At 55.6% G+C, this 15,979-nt stretch overlaps 6 protein-coding genes across 6 annotated transcripts; all 6 read right to left on the minus strand.

Moving 5' to 3' along the window:
- Positions 1-2,095: 2,095 nt before the first annotated feature.
- LDBPK_363750 (cysteine synthase) lies at positions 2,096-3,097 on the minus strand (the record flags this gene model as incomplete). The annotated part of the gene is made up of 1 exon (XM_003865441.1): positions 2,096-3,097. The coding sequence occupies one exon, from the start codon at positions 3,095-3,097 to the stop codon at positions 2,096-2,098; it is 1,002 nt and encodes a 333-aa protein (XP_003865489.1).
- A 2,038-nt stretch (positions 3,098-5,135) lies between these two features.
- LDBPK_363760 (hypothetical protein, conserved) lies at positions 5,136-5,384 on the minus strand (the record flags this gene model as incomplete). The annotated part of the gene is made up of 1 exon (XM_003865442.1): positions 5,136-5,384. The coding sequence occupies one exon, from the start codon at positions 5,382-5,384 to the stop codon at positions 5,136-5,138; it is 249 nt and encodes an 82-aa protein (XP_003865490.1).
- Positions 5,385-7,542: 2,158 nt separating this feature from the next.
- On the minus strand, positions 7,543-9,156 carry LDBPK_363770 (hypothetical protein, unknown function; the record flags this gene model as incomplete). The annotated part of the gene is made up of 1 exon (XM_003865443.1): positions 7,543-9,156. One exon carries the CDS (start codon positions 9,154-9,156, stop codon positions 7,543-7,545), a length of 1,614 nt encoding a protein of 537 aa, XP_003865491.1.
- A 1,877-nt stretch (positions 9,157-11,033) lies between these two features.
- LDBPK_363780 (hypothetical protein, conserved) lies at positions 11,034-11,345 on the minus strand (the record flags this gene model as incomplete). Its single annotated transcript, XM_003865444.1, has 1 exon — positions 11,034-11,345. The coding sequence occupies one exon, from the start codon at positions 11,343-11,345 to the stop codon at positions 11,034-11,036; it is 312 nt and encodes a 103-aa protein (XP_003865492.1).
- Positions 11,346-13,891: 2,546 nt separating this feature from the next.
- LDBPK_363790 (hypothetical protein, unknown function) lies at positions 13,892-14,782 on the minus strand (the record flags this gene model as incomplete). Its single annotated transcript, XM_003865445.1, has 1 exon — positions 13,892-14,782. One exon carries the CDS (start codon positions 14,780-14,782, stop codon positions 13,892-13,894), a length of 891 nt encoding a protein of 296 aa, XP_003865493.1.
- A 489-nt stretch (positions 14,783-15,271) lies between these two features.
- Positions 15,272-15,637, minus strand: LDBPK_363800 (hypothetical protein, conserved; the record flags this gene model as incomplete). Its single annotated transcript, XM_003865446.1, has 1 exon — positions 15,272-15,637. One exon carries the CDS (start codon positions 15,635-15,637, stop codon positions 15,272-15,274), a length of 366 nt encoding a protein of 121 aa, XP_003865494.1.
- Between the last annotated feature and the right edge of the window lie 342 nt (positions 15,638-15,979).

Below are 15,979 nucleotides of genomic sequence, written 5' to 3' on the forward strand. Positions count from 1 at the left end.
AAAAAGAGAAGACAAGAGAAGAGGGGGTAGCACCGCCATATAAAAAAAAAGAAACCGCCCACACGTACACCTGCCGAGAGGGTACCACTTGTGTGCTGTTGCCGCGGCGCGCCACGTGTTGCGAAGACCTCTCCAAATGAGAGTGAACAGAAAAACAAAAAGAGCGCGTGAGAGATCGTGTGTGTGTGTGTGTGTAACTGACGGACCGTTCGCTTCTCTACGTTTGGTTGTCTCTGCGGTGACCAAAGCGGCGTGCATGCACGAACCCGAACGAATGCAAGCACACGCTCGGATACGCGCGGAGGAGCGGTCTCTCTCTTTTCTTTTTTGTTTCGTCGGAGCACCTGCTCCATTCGAGCATCGACAAGAAGATCATAAACAGGGAACAACAAGGCGGAGGGGCGAGTAGGAGACGCGGAGACGGAAAAGATGGTGAAGCGAAGCCGTGCAAGCCATAAAAGGTGCGAAGAGAGAAACGTCGCTACGGAAGCACTAGTTGCTGTGGGTGACCTCGTGTGGCTGTGTTCATAGAGTAGTGTAGGTCAAAGACGAAGAGCGGCACCATGAAGATGCACGCTACGGCATGAAGCTCGCGTGTTGCAAACCCACTGCATCCTCCGTACACCTAGCGGTAATGCAAGAGCAGCAACCGTATTATGGCTGCATCTGTGTGCGCAGATGCATTCACGTATGTCCTCATGCAGAAGCCGCTCGGGGAGTGGCTCAAAACTGCTCGTGTATACGAGAGCAGACCCTTTCGCATTGCGCGTGATTCGCCATGCGTGTGCCTCCGCTTCCTACTAGGGTTGCCGTTTCTGTGTCACTGCTTTCCGGTTGTGTAAGGTCCACGCTGGGAAGTGATAGCCCCTTCTTCCACTGTAGAGATGAGTGGCGATAAAACACTGAAAGCACACGCGCACGCACGCAAAAAAAAAAAGACGGTACATTCACAGATGAGCATCGAAAGAGATGAGAAGACAGATCAGGGTAGCTACAGCCGATGCGTGTTGACAGGAAAGGGGCATGCGGCCCTCGCCTCGCCTCCTCCCTCCTCCTCTCCACACTACCTTCCCCCATCTACTCGTTCATCTCTTCGACGCCGACTCGAATCAGCCTACTTATCTGTTTCGCCGGCTCTACCGCACTACGCGCGCGCGTCGCGGGAAACGAACCTTTCATATGCAGAACCCCAGTGAGGAGGGAGTGTGTGTGTCAACATGCGGCAACACTTCCGCGACGGTCCCACACAACCATAGAGAGAGGAGAGTCCGGTGGAACCGGCAGGAGGAAGCACTAGGAAACCACTCACAAACGTCTTGTAGAACAAGGCGAAAAAGAGAAGCAAAGAAACCAAACAAGAAAGGAGAAGCGCGCATGCTGATATATAGACACAAACTCACGCGCGTTGGGAGGAGCGACCCGGGACAAGACGTAGTGCGCTACATCAGCTGTATGCATACAGAGCTGGATGGAAACACATATGAGGAAGGACGAGAGAAAGAGACAGCTGATATATTTCGCTTCCTTTCTCGCCCAGTGTACGTGTGTGTGGGTGTGTGGGTGGGTGGGTAGGTGGGTAGGTGGACGTGATAGTACCACAGATAATAGAGGAAAACTGAATATCACGAAAGCAAGAGGAAGAGAAGAGGGATGGCAAGACCTCCTCATTGCACCACCACGAGCACACATAAAATATACCCTTCGCGAAATGGTGGCCGTCACACACGCTAAGCAGTAAGACTGAGGTGGTAGCAGAGGAGCACGACCGAAAAAAAAAAGGAAGAGGCGGACAAGAGAATGAAGGAGAAAGCGAGGTATCCTCCTCCTGATCACCGGCGATGGTCACCGCTCCCACCACTCTGCTTGCTGCACGTGCGCTTCAAACAGATACTGGAGCTGCAAAGAAGGCAGCGGCGGTGTGCGGCTTGAAAGGCATCAAGAAATGCGTTGCGCTCCGCTACCGTATTCCCACTGCCACCGTATCTTCTGTCTCCATCCCTCCTGCTTATGCAGGCGTGGATCTCCAGCGTTGGCCCTTTCCTTCTCCACATTCGCGCCACACGAAGGCTGCAGTGACGGCGCTGCCGATGGTAGCTCAGTCCTGCAGCTCCGAGGCATCGACTACGGGCAGGGACGACACCTCATCCCGAACGCTCCTGTACAGCGTGGTGGAGAGGTAGCGCTCACCGAAGGACGGAATGACCGTCACAATTGTTTTGCCCTCCATCTCCGGACGCTCCGCGATCTTCAGCGCCGCGTAAACGTTGGCGCCACCAGAGAAGCCGCAGAAGACCCCGTCGCTGCGCGTGAGCTTCAGTGCCGTCTCAATGGCATCATCACCTGCCACGCAAAGCACCTCGTCGATGAGACTGCGGTCGAGCACGTCTGGCACAAAGCCCGGGCCGATGCCCTGAATTTTGTGCGGGCCTGGTTTTCCACCCGACAGCACAGGTGACTCCGTCGGCTCCACGGCAACGATGCGGGCATGACTGCCCATCTTCTTTAGCGCCCGCGCCACACCTGTCAGCGTGCCACCTGTTCCAACGCCGGCTATGAAGCAGTCGACATTGTGGTTCGTCTGCTCCCAAATCTCAGGCCCCGTGGTTTCCTCGTGTATGAGGGCGTTGTACTTGGTTGCGAACTGATCCGCCAAGACGGCGTTGGGGTTAGCGGCGACGATTTTCTTGGCCATGGCCACGGCACCCTTCATGCCAAGAGCGGCAGGGGTGAGGATTACCTCGGCGCCGAAGATACGCAGCAGGCAGCGGCGCTCGAGAGACATGGATTCGGGCATCGTAATGATGACCTTGTAGCCACGAATCGCACCCAAGTGCGCTAGCGACACGCCCGTGTTTCCACTGGACGACTCGACCACGATAGACTTGCCAGGGATCAGCTTGCCCTCCTTCTCCGCTTTATCGTAGATGGCGAAGCCAAGGCGATCCTTCACGGACGCCATCGGGTTTTCGCACTCCATCTTGAGCACAACCTTTGCCTTGGTATTGTTCAGCTTGTTTAGGTACAACGCCGGCGTCTGGCCAATCAGCTGATCGATAGACTGCGCCACATTTTTTGACTTGTCGAACGGTGCCGCCATTTCCTTTGTTTTCCTCTTCTTCGAGCGACCCTGTGTCTGTGTCCGTGTGCGCGCGTGCGTGTGTGTGTGTGTGTGTGTCGGGGAGAGGGGGTATACAGCTATCACGTGAATAGAGGAGCAGAGAAAGGTGGTTGTATGCGAACGCGTGTGGTTGATTCGAATGTTCCATGCGTGATGGGATCACTTAAAGGGGGGGGGGAGTGCGGAGAAGAAAGCGCCATGCGCGGAGACGACAAAGGGGAGACACAAAACAGGATAAAGTCAGTCAGGGAACCTCGAGGACATGAGGAAAGCGGTTCATGGCCACGGTGACGGCAGGGCTTGATGCGCAGGCAAGGGAGAAGCTGGACACACTTCAAGGATGATTGGAAAGAGATTGTGTGGGCGGCATTGTAGAGGAACAGCCTCGATGCAGCGTGGCATCCGCCTCTCCTACCTCTCACGCGACCCATCCGCCAGTGTAAAGCTGACGGGGGGGAGAGGGAGAAGAGAAATCGGCACTCGGGGTAGCGGAGGCTGCAGGCAGCTCCGTCGTCGAGTCGCGTAAGTTTCGTTTTCATGTTGTTCTTTCGTCTGCGTAGGTGTGTGGGGCACGCTGCATTGTATCGCAGCCATCTAATCGGCGAAAGCAAGCAACCCAGCACCTATAGTAAAAGGGGAGAGCAAGGGCAGGGCTCAAAGTGGAACCTCGTCCGTCGCCGCCAGATGCACGCCACGCTGTATCGCGGCAAAACGCTCCTGTGCGAGCTTCATCACTTTCGGGAACTGCTTCAGGTGAAGCCTAATCTTCCGTGGAGTCGGCCAGTGGCCCCACAAACAGCTGCGCTTGTTGCCACGGAAAATGATCTCCATTAGGTGGCAAGTGGCACAGTAAGGACACTCAGAGCTGGCGTGTTTCGCCGGGTCAGCGTAGCGCGCGTGGTACTGCGACATGCAAGCTATATGCCCACTTGCCGTTCTCGTCGGAATCCCGTGGCGGATCTGAGTGACGCCAGCGGAGGGGCGTAAGCCGCCGCTGGTGCGCCGTGCGGCCTTGAGAATAGGACGGGACGGCAGCGCCGCTACCGGTGCTGCTTGCGTGCGGCGGGCTGGCGACTCTTCTTCGACCGATGCGTGCACGGTGAGGGTCGGAGTGCATGTTACACCTAGCCGCTCGCCGACCTGCACCTCCGCATCATAGTCAAATCGTTTCTCATCTGCGGGTCTTGACTGCTGCTCGTCCCTCAGCACACTCTCACTGGAAGCCGCCGGTGCTCCAGGCACGTGTAACAGCCCGGCCGGCTCCGGGTACAGTGGCGCAAGGTCACGGCAGGTCGCAAACTGAAACGGCACAGCGGCACTCACGTGTCTAACTAGTGTGTCGAGCGTTCTCAGCTCAAGCGTGTCTGCGGAGGAAGAGGAAGCTGCAGACACAGGAAGCTCCTGCACAGCAGCGCGCAACGCCTCCGTTGCCACGCTATCCAAGCAGCCGCACAGCGTCAGCACGCCGTCCACTGCGACCTGCCGCATCTCGGGTGTGAGGCGCTCCCATCGATGGACAATGATGCGCCACGAAAGCAGGTCCATGAGCACCTGAAGAGACGGAAAGCAGCCGTAGTAGAAGCGAATTATACCCCGTTCCTCTAGCGTGCGCAGGTTAGGACGGAGGCGAGCCGCCAGCTGTGCCAGCCGTTCGTCTTCGGGTGTCCAGAGTGTCAGGCGAATGGCTGCCTCGGCCAGTGCAAGAAACGCCGGCATGTCCGCCGAAGCCTGCGGCATGGGAAACTCCTCCTGGGCAGCATGACGGAGAGCGGCCGGTGAGTTGGCAAACTCCGTCTGGCTCTTGAGAGAAGCGACAAGCTGCTGTGCGAGCCCGTCGGCGAGCGCGCTGCCAGAGTCGCTGACGCCGTCTTCCGTCTTGGCCCTCTTTGCTGGCGGCCGCTGTTGCCCTGGGGAGGAACAGGCTCGTGGCTGACTGTCCGCATACTTTGCCTTCGCCACCTCCAGCCATTGGTAGTAGGAAAAACTGTGCGATGTCTCAGACGGGACGAGCAGGCCGTCACGCCGCTGCTGAAGAGCACTCATTGCACAGAACGTTCCAAACATCTTCTCGATGCTCATTCCTGCTTGCTCTCTCTTTGTGTGTGTATGTGTGCCGATGTGAGAGGGAGGAGGGATGCGCGCGATGGAGTTTCGTTTTTTCTTTTTTCGAGGAGGGAGACGGTGGGCGGCGCCGACAACAGGAGAAAAAAAAATGCGTCGCCGCTTTTAGTGTGTGTGGGGGGGGGGTGGCATGTGCAAAAAGCATGTGAAGATGGGTCGCTCAGCATGGAGAAGACGTGAGGGGTGGCAGAGAGCATTGGGAGTGTGCAGAGATACAGCGTTGCCGGACCAGCATTAGTGGCCCTCACTGTAATAGCCATACATGCAAACACACACACAGAATCCAGTGGAGCATGGGAAAGAGGGCGTGTGGGCCACCTCCACCGAAGACCGTATTCTCTTAATGAAGATGCCACGAGGAAAAGCGAGAACCTATGCACTTCACCCAACCCCTGGAGCGTGCGTTGTGGTGTGCGTAGCGGTGGCAGAGCAACTCTCACCACCACCACCACTCTGGCGCACCATCGACTATGTTTTCACTTGGTCGTAAGGGGGAGGAAGTACTGGAATAAACCACACGATATCCCCAAAGCCCCGGCGCTAAAGATAGACTCATCACAGAAATGATCCGGTTACGCGGACATCGTAGCAGGTGTAATCAAGAAAAAAGAGGCGGGAAGAATTGGGAGAGAGCGCGCGAGCGAGAACGAAAGCAGAAAACGAAATCAAGGCAAAGGAGCGCACATCTATAGTTCCCGCACAGACACGCACACGCCCACACATACACACACAGGCCGACCGACCCACCCACAGCTACTCTGGGAGGTTGAGAAGCACGCGCACATGATGCTGCAGCCCATCTGTCGTATCCCCAGCAGCAGACACTTTGAAAAAGGTGGTAAAAAAGGGAAGGGCAACGGCAGCAACAAATGAAAGAATAAAAAAGATAAAGAGGGCTAGAGAAACGAGAAGGTACGTGGCGAGCGAATTCGGCGGACGGCCAGGGGTATAAGCTCATCAAGCACAGGCACTTGCGGGGCGAGGACACACCTAGCTCCGCATGGTGTCTTGTAGCCTCCTCACGTGCTCGAACGCGTGTGTGTGTGTGTATCATTCCCCTTCCCTGCCCCGTCTCTGCCTCTACGTTTTGTCAAGTGTATCAGTGTTGTGCTCACAGGCAACCCCTCTCACATGCGTGACGCAGCGGTGATATTCGGCAAAAAGTGTCATGCAAAAGACACAAAAAGGATACCACGCATCACAAGTTATCCACTCAGCACAAAAAACGTCCTTGCCTCACTCCGTCGGTGATTACAGCAGTGAATGCCTTCGGTGCCCGAGCTAAATGCCCGTCAGTGCGTCTCCTCTGTCGACACACAACATCAACATCACCCATCATACATCAGCGACTCCGCGCACCACAGGGAGGAGGGGAGGGAGGGGGGTATGCGCTGAAGTGAAAACGGAAAGCCAGACACGAACAGAAGATAAGAGCACGTGCCAGGTCAAACATGAAACGAAAAGAGGCAAATAGATCACCGATAGCGTACGCTTTATATGCATACTGCCAGGGCATATGAGCGTGCTTGAGGAGAGAAGGGCAAGTGCAACAACATGCGCTGGCAGCAGAGGGGCCCACAGGAACTTGGCCCTCACTCAAGTGCAAACAAGAGGAACGGAGTGTGGGTGGTGTTGGATGGATATGAAGAGAGCAGGGGAAGCCCGTGAGCCGCCGCTCGACCGGAAAGACACAAATGGAGAGAAGCAGGAGGGAGGGGAGTACGGCAATGGCGAGGGAAGTGTCACCAGCATCAAAGCCACAGCAGACGGAGAGGACGGGGCCAGGAGAATGTAAAGAGAAACACACACGCGCGTGAAGAGCAATCAAAAAAAAATGTTCGAGCACGCGCAAAGTACTCAGTGGACCATGTTATCACAAAGGAAAGCAGGGGTGAAGTGCCGTGCAGAACAAAGAGCTCGAGGGAAACGGAAAGTGAGCAAGCAAGAACGGAAAGAAACGAAGCGTTGCGAGAGCGCAGGCAGGGAAATCGCTTCGCACAAGACTGCATTGCAATACAAGCCGTGCCGGATTGTATGTGTGGACGCATTCATCCGACATTCCCCAATGATTGCCTGCATGTGTGTGTGTGTGTGTGTGTGTGTGTGTGTGTGAACGGAGAGCGATGTATCGGACACCGCAACTACGCCGCTTCTCGGGGTCTCCACACAACCCTTCTCCTTCCCCTCCCCCCATTCTCCCATCCTCCCATCCAATGATTTTGTCTCGCCCTATGTCATTACTGCCCCCTCCTCGCCGCAGCAAAAACAGAGACACGCGCAGAAACGAACTGAAGACATCAGGACTAGGCCACCTTCCCCCGAATAAGGAGCTGCAAGTGCAACCACCAGCCATTGTAGCACAGCGCTGATACCGTCCATAGCAGCGAGGAGGACACGACACCGAACGCCATCCAGGAGAGCGCCTCTACGCCTGTGAAGGACTGCGGTAGCATCAAGAAGCGGCCTGCTCCAGCGGGGCCGGCGCCGCCGTCCACGGCCGTCACAAACGGATCCGCCGCGCCTGTAGACGAGCCTTCGGGCAGTCGCACCCCAAACGTGTAAACGCAGCCGAGTCCGCCCTCCACCGCCTCCACGAGCGGATGGTAGTTGTCGCCAGCGCCGTCCGAGAGGCTCGCTGTGACGAGCGATACCTGCTGACGCCACAGCACATAGCACGATGGACGCCCAATCGAGATCCACCGCGTCAACGTGAGATCTGAGGAGAGCAGCAGCACCCTGTCCAGGTCTTGGTGTTGCATGTAGATGAGATACGTGACGCGGCTCACGGCGATGCGGACGCTCTTGATAGTTGCGAGACTCGGGACAATGGAATTCAGGTCGATGGCCCGCACCTCGGTTGTCGAACACCGCATTGGCCAGTAGCTCACTGTGTGCAACCGCACTTCTCGGCAGTTCATCACGGCGTACTCGTCACTATCCTCGCATGGGGTGCCGTAAACGTCTCCGCAGCTTCTGTCCACAAAGTCCGAGCACGAGGAAGAAAGAGAGGTCAGTCGTTCCGCGACCATTTCAGGGTAGTTATTGATCTTGAGCAGACTCACGCCGTCTTCATTGGCGCACAGAGCAGAGCTGCTGCCCATCCAAAATGTTCGCCAGGCAGCGCTGCTTGTGCCCAGGTAAAAGTGCAAGGGTGGCGCCGGGTGGGTCGTATCCACGTGCGCGGGGGCGCTGCCGCTAGTGCTGTTACCGCAGCTGCTGAAGGGATCAGACAGCGGCACAATCTGCGCGCGCAGGTGGGTCGCTACGAGGGCGGACGGCGGCAGGTTCGACGCTGCGTTGTAGGTGCCCTCATGCCGCTTGAGGTCGACTGGGGTCATCTCCAACCAGCACGCAATGTGAACGCTGGCGGTGCAGAAGAAGACGTGGCGATTGTAGTCGAGCAGAAAGTGATCGCCGTCTGGAGACGCGTAAAAGCCGTCTGTCCCGACCGGCACCTCAATCATGGTCTCGATAAGGCAGTCAAAAACGTGCAAATCCCCTTCGCGCGTTTTGCACAGGAGGTACCGATTCCCGCTAAAATGCACGAGCGAGGATGGAAAGGCAAAGCAAGCAGGAAGCTCCCTTTGGTGCTCCGCCACGTACCCATCGTCGTCCACCAGCTGGGTGTACAAGTAGCATTCCATTTCGTCGATGTTGGATGTGTCTGTGCCGCTGCGCACGAGCACCAGAAGCCTCTGCTCCTTCTCCAGAACACCGAGAGCCAAAATCTGACTAGGTGGAGCAAGCTCGACGTAGTCGTCTCTCAGGCAGGGCCACACCAAGTACTTCTTCTCTTCATACGATATGAACGAGTCGCTGACGATCTTCCGACACAGATGCGAGACTCCGCTCAGCGCCATGAGTTCCTTCTTCGTCAAGTAAGACGCAATGAGAAGCACAGTGTCGGCGCATTCCATTCTCACGAGCTTAAATACCGAGAAGCAGTATATATGTGTATATGTATATATAAGAGAACCCACAGAGGCGATCTCAAGACCACAGATGCCTTGAAAGGCAGCCCGGAGCCTCTCTATACACCTTGTGTGCGTGTGCGTGTGTCTGGGAGGGGGAGGGGGAGCAGAGAGAAGACAGCCGCAAGCACACGTGGACGGGAGTAAAATCGGGTACGGCAGGATTGGCGACAGCGTTGAGGCGCTGCAGCCACATCACAGAGGGACACAATGAAAATGCACTGCGTTCCTCACTTGCGCGCGCACGAGGCCAGGTAGACGGCAAGAGGATGCGCGCTGCAGTGGCAGAAGAGTAGCAACCAGCTATGAAAGGAGCGGGCAAAGAAGGGTACGCAGAGAAGAGAAGCAAGGCGAGGGTGAAAGTGAAAGAGACGGAGAGGCGGGGGAAGGAGGGAGAGTGCAGTAGACGTAAGAAGACGAGCGTGGTGCGTTGATGTGGTGCTGTAGCACTCAGGCACTTGCGTTTGTGCAGGCACCGGAGAAACGCACTGGAAGAAGGGAAGGAGAAGGGCACTACTCACAGGCCTCTCGCCACGCGTGTGTCTGATGCACAAGAAAAGCGAGGCAGGAGGGGTGCGGAGTCGGACGTCGTGCAAAACACTGGCACTCCCAGGAGCATCTTCGGTTGGGCCCAGCGGGCAATTCGCTAACCGTTCCCGGCTTACGACGCAGAACACACAAACACAATAGCCCAAGAGCGTGCCAAACGTAAGCGCCGCCTGCTCTGCTCCCGCTTCTGTGTGTGTGTGTGTGTGTGTGTGGCTTCTTTTTCTTTTTGTTTTTGATCTCGTGCCGATACGTTACCTTCAGCCATCCCACCTCCTCTTTCTCTCTCGCCCACACAAAACGCATACATGCATACATAGATTTATAGAAGCATGCGTCGGTGTGTTTGTGTGTGTTTGCGTCACAGAGTTTCCAGGCGAGACACATACACGGCGAAAAGGGAAGAAGAAAGGCAGAGAAGACACAAGCATCACACAAGGAGAAAAATAAACAAGCACACGCGCGTGCATACACATACACACAGGCACACACGCGAAAAAAAAAGGGAAGGAAAGCAAGAAGAAAGTACGCTATCCATCGAGCGTGCATATATACAGATGATAGAAGCGAAAAGACAGGTCGGTGATGTGCTTTGTGTGTGTGTGTGTGTGTCTTTTTTTTCCCTCTCTCCCTTTCGGTCACACACACGCACACAAAATGAAAAGATGATGAAAGGGGTTGGGGTGTCACTCTGATGGACTGGGTGCATGTCACACGTCTGTATGTATACAGAAAAAGAAAAAATGCCCCCTTTTTGCCCTTCAAAGAGAGAAAAGCGCGTGATCTGGTGGCGGTCAGTGTGTGTAGGTGCGTGTTTGGTAACTTGCATGCAGCACGGCGTACCCTCCACGTCTTCTTTCTCTGCCTCGAGCGAATGGGGACGGGTAGGGAGGGAAGGGCCGGGAAAAAAGATAGTGGCAAGAAATGGAAGGTAAGGAGAGCAAGCAACGCACACCTAGAATACATCAGATAGAAGAATCGAGGAGGATGAGGAATAGAAAGAAGGAGACAAGTTGCCCTGCGAAGCAGACCGAGTAAGAGGAAAATGAGGGCGGGCGGCGAGAGGGCTCTGCTCCGGCAAACGTGCATCAAGTGACAAGGCACAAAAAGCTTCAAAAAGCAATATGCGCATATATATATATATATATACATATTACATAGTGCTGAGAAGCACACCAGCACATGCCCACGCAGGCAGCAACACGGGCTCATGGCCTCTCCACACCCACTTCATCCCTCCTAATGCCTGTTGCACGTGAAGGGTCATCTTGTTTCTTTTACCACTGCGCAAGGCTGAGCACGAAGCACGCGAACTCCTCGTAGCTCAGGGATTCATCGTGAGTCGCGGCGTACTTGCGCACCATTTCATCAAGCTCCTTATCAGAGAGGTCCACACCGTAGTGCTCGAGGCCCATGTAGAACCTCTTCACCACCTCCACCGAAACGGTGCCGCTGTGGTCCACGTCCAGGGAGTCGAACAGGTCCTGGATGCGGTTGTCCGTCACCGGCAGCCCACCGATGTTGTTCTCCACCTCGTCATAGGTCAGGTGGCGGTTGTTATTGTGGCCGGGGATGAGGCTCTGCTGCATGGCTGCGAAAAAGGTGTTTAGTAGGGGGAGGAAAGGAGTGTAAGACACGTCGTAACTACACTTAAAAGAGAGTAGTTGCGGTGGGGATGCGTGGTCGGTGGGTGCGTAGTGTATGTTTCTAAACAGAGTCTTTGGTGTGTGTGAGACAGAGTGCAGGGTTGTGACAGAGAAGGAGCTGACTTCGATGAGTGTGCAAGAACGCAGGCCAAAAGCAAGAGAACGAGAGCGGGGCAGAGGACAAGGGCAGAAAAAGGAGTAGCTGGGCAGAAGTCAGGCGCAGAGAGATGCACATCTGTGCACGCTCTGCGCTGTTTCAACCGTGGAGTGAGAGAAAAGAGAGGAGGTGCAGCTCACCGTCCTCGTCTCTCGTGCACTGTCACGTGCAGGCAAGATCTGCGAGCGCATGCCCCAAAACAGCCATCGCGCCAGTATTCGAGCAAGCAGTTCGTGCTGCCAGGTGTCTTGGGCACCGAGAACGACGGAGCTTCGCGGAAAATCGACGCTTTGCCTCCTCTTGCATGTACGTCTTTCCTCGCTGCGATATGTCTTTCCTTCCAAGCGGGCTGTCGCCGATTGTGCGTGTGACACACATGTGAAGAGGAATTACGCAACGGAGTAGCTTTACGCGCCAACCACCCGTTTGAGGCATAAGCCAATCAGGACCAGGACCGAGAGGGAAAGAAGGAAGCACGAGAGAGAGAGAGAAACAAAAACTAAAGAAGGAAAGGATACAGAAGAAACTGCAAAAGAAATGCGGAGGTACAGGAGAGAAAACGGCGTGCTAGAGACGTGAAACCGAAAAGAAGACAGTGCGCGTCTTCGTCTGGTTCGCGTACGTGTATATGGAGAGGCAAAGTAGGATAAAGAGAGGGCGACACACCCACACACACTAACGAATACGCACACACACACACACAAAAAAGAAAGGCAGCAAAAAGACGTCATGTCACCAACCATCGAACTAGCATGTGTAGGGGGTAGCGCTCCATCACCGAAAAGCACCACGTATGCGTGCATAAGTGTGAAAGCAAAAACATGAAGTATGTGGCAGGAAAGAAGGAGCAGCTGGGGAAGCGGAGGTGCGGACACAGAAGCGTCGCAAGACGACCGCAAGGCAAATCAAAGAAAGAACACAGCAAAACAATCTTAGCGGCAGTTGAAAGGCGGCAAAGATGCCCATACTGGCGTGCGCATGCGCCATCGTAGTGGCATATCCTGGAGACTGCGCATGCTCCGCAGGTTGGCAGCGAAGCCCCGCTGCAGAATCAAGAGGGGAGGGGGCACTCACAAACCCGAAAACGAAAGAACATCTCGGGGCGGGTGGTTTCTCTACCGCGCCGCAGCTGAGCATAGACGGAAATATTAACGAATACACACACCAAGCCGACGAACAATCCCATATCTGAGTCCCGCAATGTGTGGCACCAGAAGCAGAGGAAGAGACACTACGAAGTACAATGAAAAGGACACTGAACGCAAGAAAACAAAGACTCAGAATACGCACACAAAGCAATAAAAAAGACAACAGTTGAAGTAAGTCGAATAACGTCGAGACAAGACTGAAACCACAAGACACTCAACAGGAGCAGGAGAAAAGGCGCAGAGCACTTCATTTTTATTCACCTTTCAACGTGTCCGTTCTCTGCCATGGAAAGTGAGCTCAAGTTCACCCTATCCCCAGCCTGGCATAGGCCCCCACCAGCGTGGTCCAGAGCAGCCGTGTACACAGGTGTTACAGCAACGCACCGGCCCAGTTATCAAAGCACGGCGGCTGCCTCACAGTCTACCCAGGCCGCCCCGCGGGTCGCCTCAGAGCCGCTCCCCAATCATGCCGGTCGCCACCTGGTGCATCACCCTCGGCGTGGCTCAGGCTCCCCGCACCAGTGGGCAGTGAGGGCCGGGTGGGATGCGTCGGAATCACGATGCCACCTCGCCTGTCACATGAATGGCCCGAGCATATTGGCTGCCGCGGGCCGCTCCAACGCAACGCCATCCAGGACCTGACTGCCGGCGCCAGTAGCGATGAATTGCACTGACTTCCCCTCGCCGTAGGTGCTTGGCCCTTTCACCACGAGAAGTGGCTCGGCACTTCGCAGGGGATCGAAAGGGGAGGGGGCTGCTTGACTTCCTTCCACACAGAATGGGGGCGCTGAACCCTGGATACCATGCTGAGGTGTCTCCCACCATCAGGGATGCAACAATCGAAAAAGAAAGAATAAAGATGGGGTATCAGCAGACAGCATCAGCCAGTAGCCTCTTTGTATGCTTTCCAGTTTCAGCACTGACGAATAATAAAAAAAAAAGAAGGCCACCGGTGCCGTCGAAACACAATGCAGCACTGTAGTAACACGTGGCGCAGCTTTCTTGGCAGAGACTGCACCAAACAAAAAAAAAGGAGCGGGCTGAGTCGCACATGAAAGGTGGCGCGGGAGGAAGGGAGACGGAAACAAAGAAGAAGCGCAGCAGGACGAAGCAATAAAAGCAGCGGGGTAGCCGGCGCACAAAAGCTTTTTGTGTGCATCGAGGAAGAGTACGCTAGCACGGTCTCAAAATGGTGGATGGCGAAAGGCGAGCTGCGCATACGGGGGAGGAGAGTTTACTTCTCTTCGCGGTGCTTCCGTTGTCGTAGCCGTGTAGTACGAGGGCAAAATGTCGGGGTAGTTGTTGTAGCCATCTGTGGCGGACAGCGGGGCGCCGCGGCGGTAGGAACTAGGGCACTGCACGAACGGTTCCTGTGAACCCCATCCATCAAAGGTTTCTGCCAACGAGTTGCCGCCCTCATAGTCGGCGTCGCACGCGTAGGCTACCTCACCCTGATGTCGCGGAAGCATCTCATGCCAGTGCCGCCGATGATGTCGCGATGATGCGGAGAGCTGTGAGTTTGAGGCGGCTGGCATGGTACTCATGCTCACGAGATGGTTTAGCAGTGCTTGATTTCGGCGCTGCGCCTCTAACTGCGCGGCCCACAGCTGCTGTTGGAGTGCTGCCTCCTCCTGCACCTGCACCTGCATCTGCTGCAGTTGCAGCGCCTCTTGTCGTCGCGCTTCCTCATTTGCTGCCGCCACGATTTCCGCCCCCTTCGCCTCTTCCTTAGCGCGTCGTCGTTTCTTCCTGTAGCAGTAAAATACGACTATCCCGCACAACGCAGCCAACACAACAGCAAGGGCCACGATAATGATCAGGGTACTCTTGTCTGCCAAGAACGATGTAGTGGTGGCGCTGGAGTTACTAGGTGGCGGCGTTGACGCTTGGCTGTTGCAGTAGACATAGTTGCCGCCGAGCACGTCTTGGTTTAACCAGTCGGTGCTCCAGCCAGCATCGCAGTCACAGGTGAGCGTGGCCGCATCCCACACTCCGTGATTGCAGTCCACATCAGAGTCCGTTGAGGTAGTCGTCGCCATCGCATCAGAGGAGCGCACGAGAAAAACTCGGTGCATTACCTTCAACTCACCAATCGAAAAGGGTGTAAAGCGGCAAACGTCTGGAGCACTCAGAATGAAGTAGTCTGCGCGAGTCTTGAGAGAGAAACAAGCAACGATGTCAACTGTGCAGCGTTGAGGCACCGAAAGAGGTGGCAATGTTGCGTGCCGAGGCGGTGAAAGGAAACGCGCGCGACTTCACAAGAAGAAATCCAGAAGGCGGATGTGAGGCGGAGGTAAAGAGAAAATAGCAGCGGTGCTCGCAGAGCGGAGAGAGAAGGGCTTCCTATGGTAAAACGGCCAAGGATAGGCCGAGGTTGGGCGAGGGCAGCTTCGCTGTTGCGCAGCGACACTCCATTTCATCATGAGGTAGCACGGTGAAAACATACAAAAATGGGCGTTGCCTCCGTTACCTTTGGCGCGCTGTCCTGTACACATTTCCGTTTTTTTTTACTCTTTCTTTCTACAGAGGGACAGAAGAGCTTGTGTTGCAGTCGTGATGAGTCTCTACGCCGCCTCGCCTTGAACGGTGGCGGCCCGCATCTCCAGAACGCGCGTGCGGACCTCTAGCGCCTGCAGCTCAGCGTAGTTTTTGTGGGCATCGCTCTGCAGCCCCTTGAGAGCTGCGGCCTCCTTCTCTCGCAGTTGCGCGTCTGCAAGGCGCACTTTGGCGTTGCCAAGTTTGGCCTTCGCCTGCATTGCTAGTTTGTTCCGAAACAGCCCTTTGAAGAGCGACACCTTCGCCTCGTACTGCTCCAGCACCATTTCCTTTGTGCAGTTGCTAGGACTCAGCTCGAGAACCTCGAAGCTGTTGCTGCAGGCAAGAATTCTCTCGGCCTCCCGTGTGGCTTCGTCCGAGATGACAAGCGCCATCTGCTGCAGATGGCGGAGAAGGGCGTTTGATGATGATATACGGAGGACGGGGTAATGTACCTTTCGTTTTTTTTTGAGAGGGGAGGAGGAAAGAAAGGGTTGAGGAAAGGTTGAGTGGTGGTGGCACGTGCAGGATGAGGGCAAGCGGGGGTGAGGTGAGGTGAGGTGTGCGGGGGGGGGGAGGAGTCCGCACGATTGCGATCAAAGCGAAAAGGCGTTGCGTGCGAACATGAGGGGCGCATGCCAACCTACATTTTTTAAATCCATGAGGTCCAACGTTGTCAAATGTGTCGCGAAGCACATCAGTCGCACTGCGCGTTGCACGAGGTGCTTCTACTCCCT

Source organism: Leishmania donovani, chromosome 36 (genome assembly GCF_000227135.1).
Source record: "Leishmania donovani BPK282A1 complete genome, chromosome 36".
NCBI lineage: Eukaryota > Euglenozoa > Kinetoplastea > Trypanosomatida > Trypanosomatidae > Leishmania > Leishmania donovani.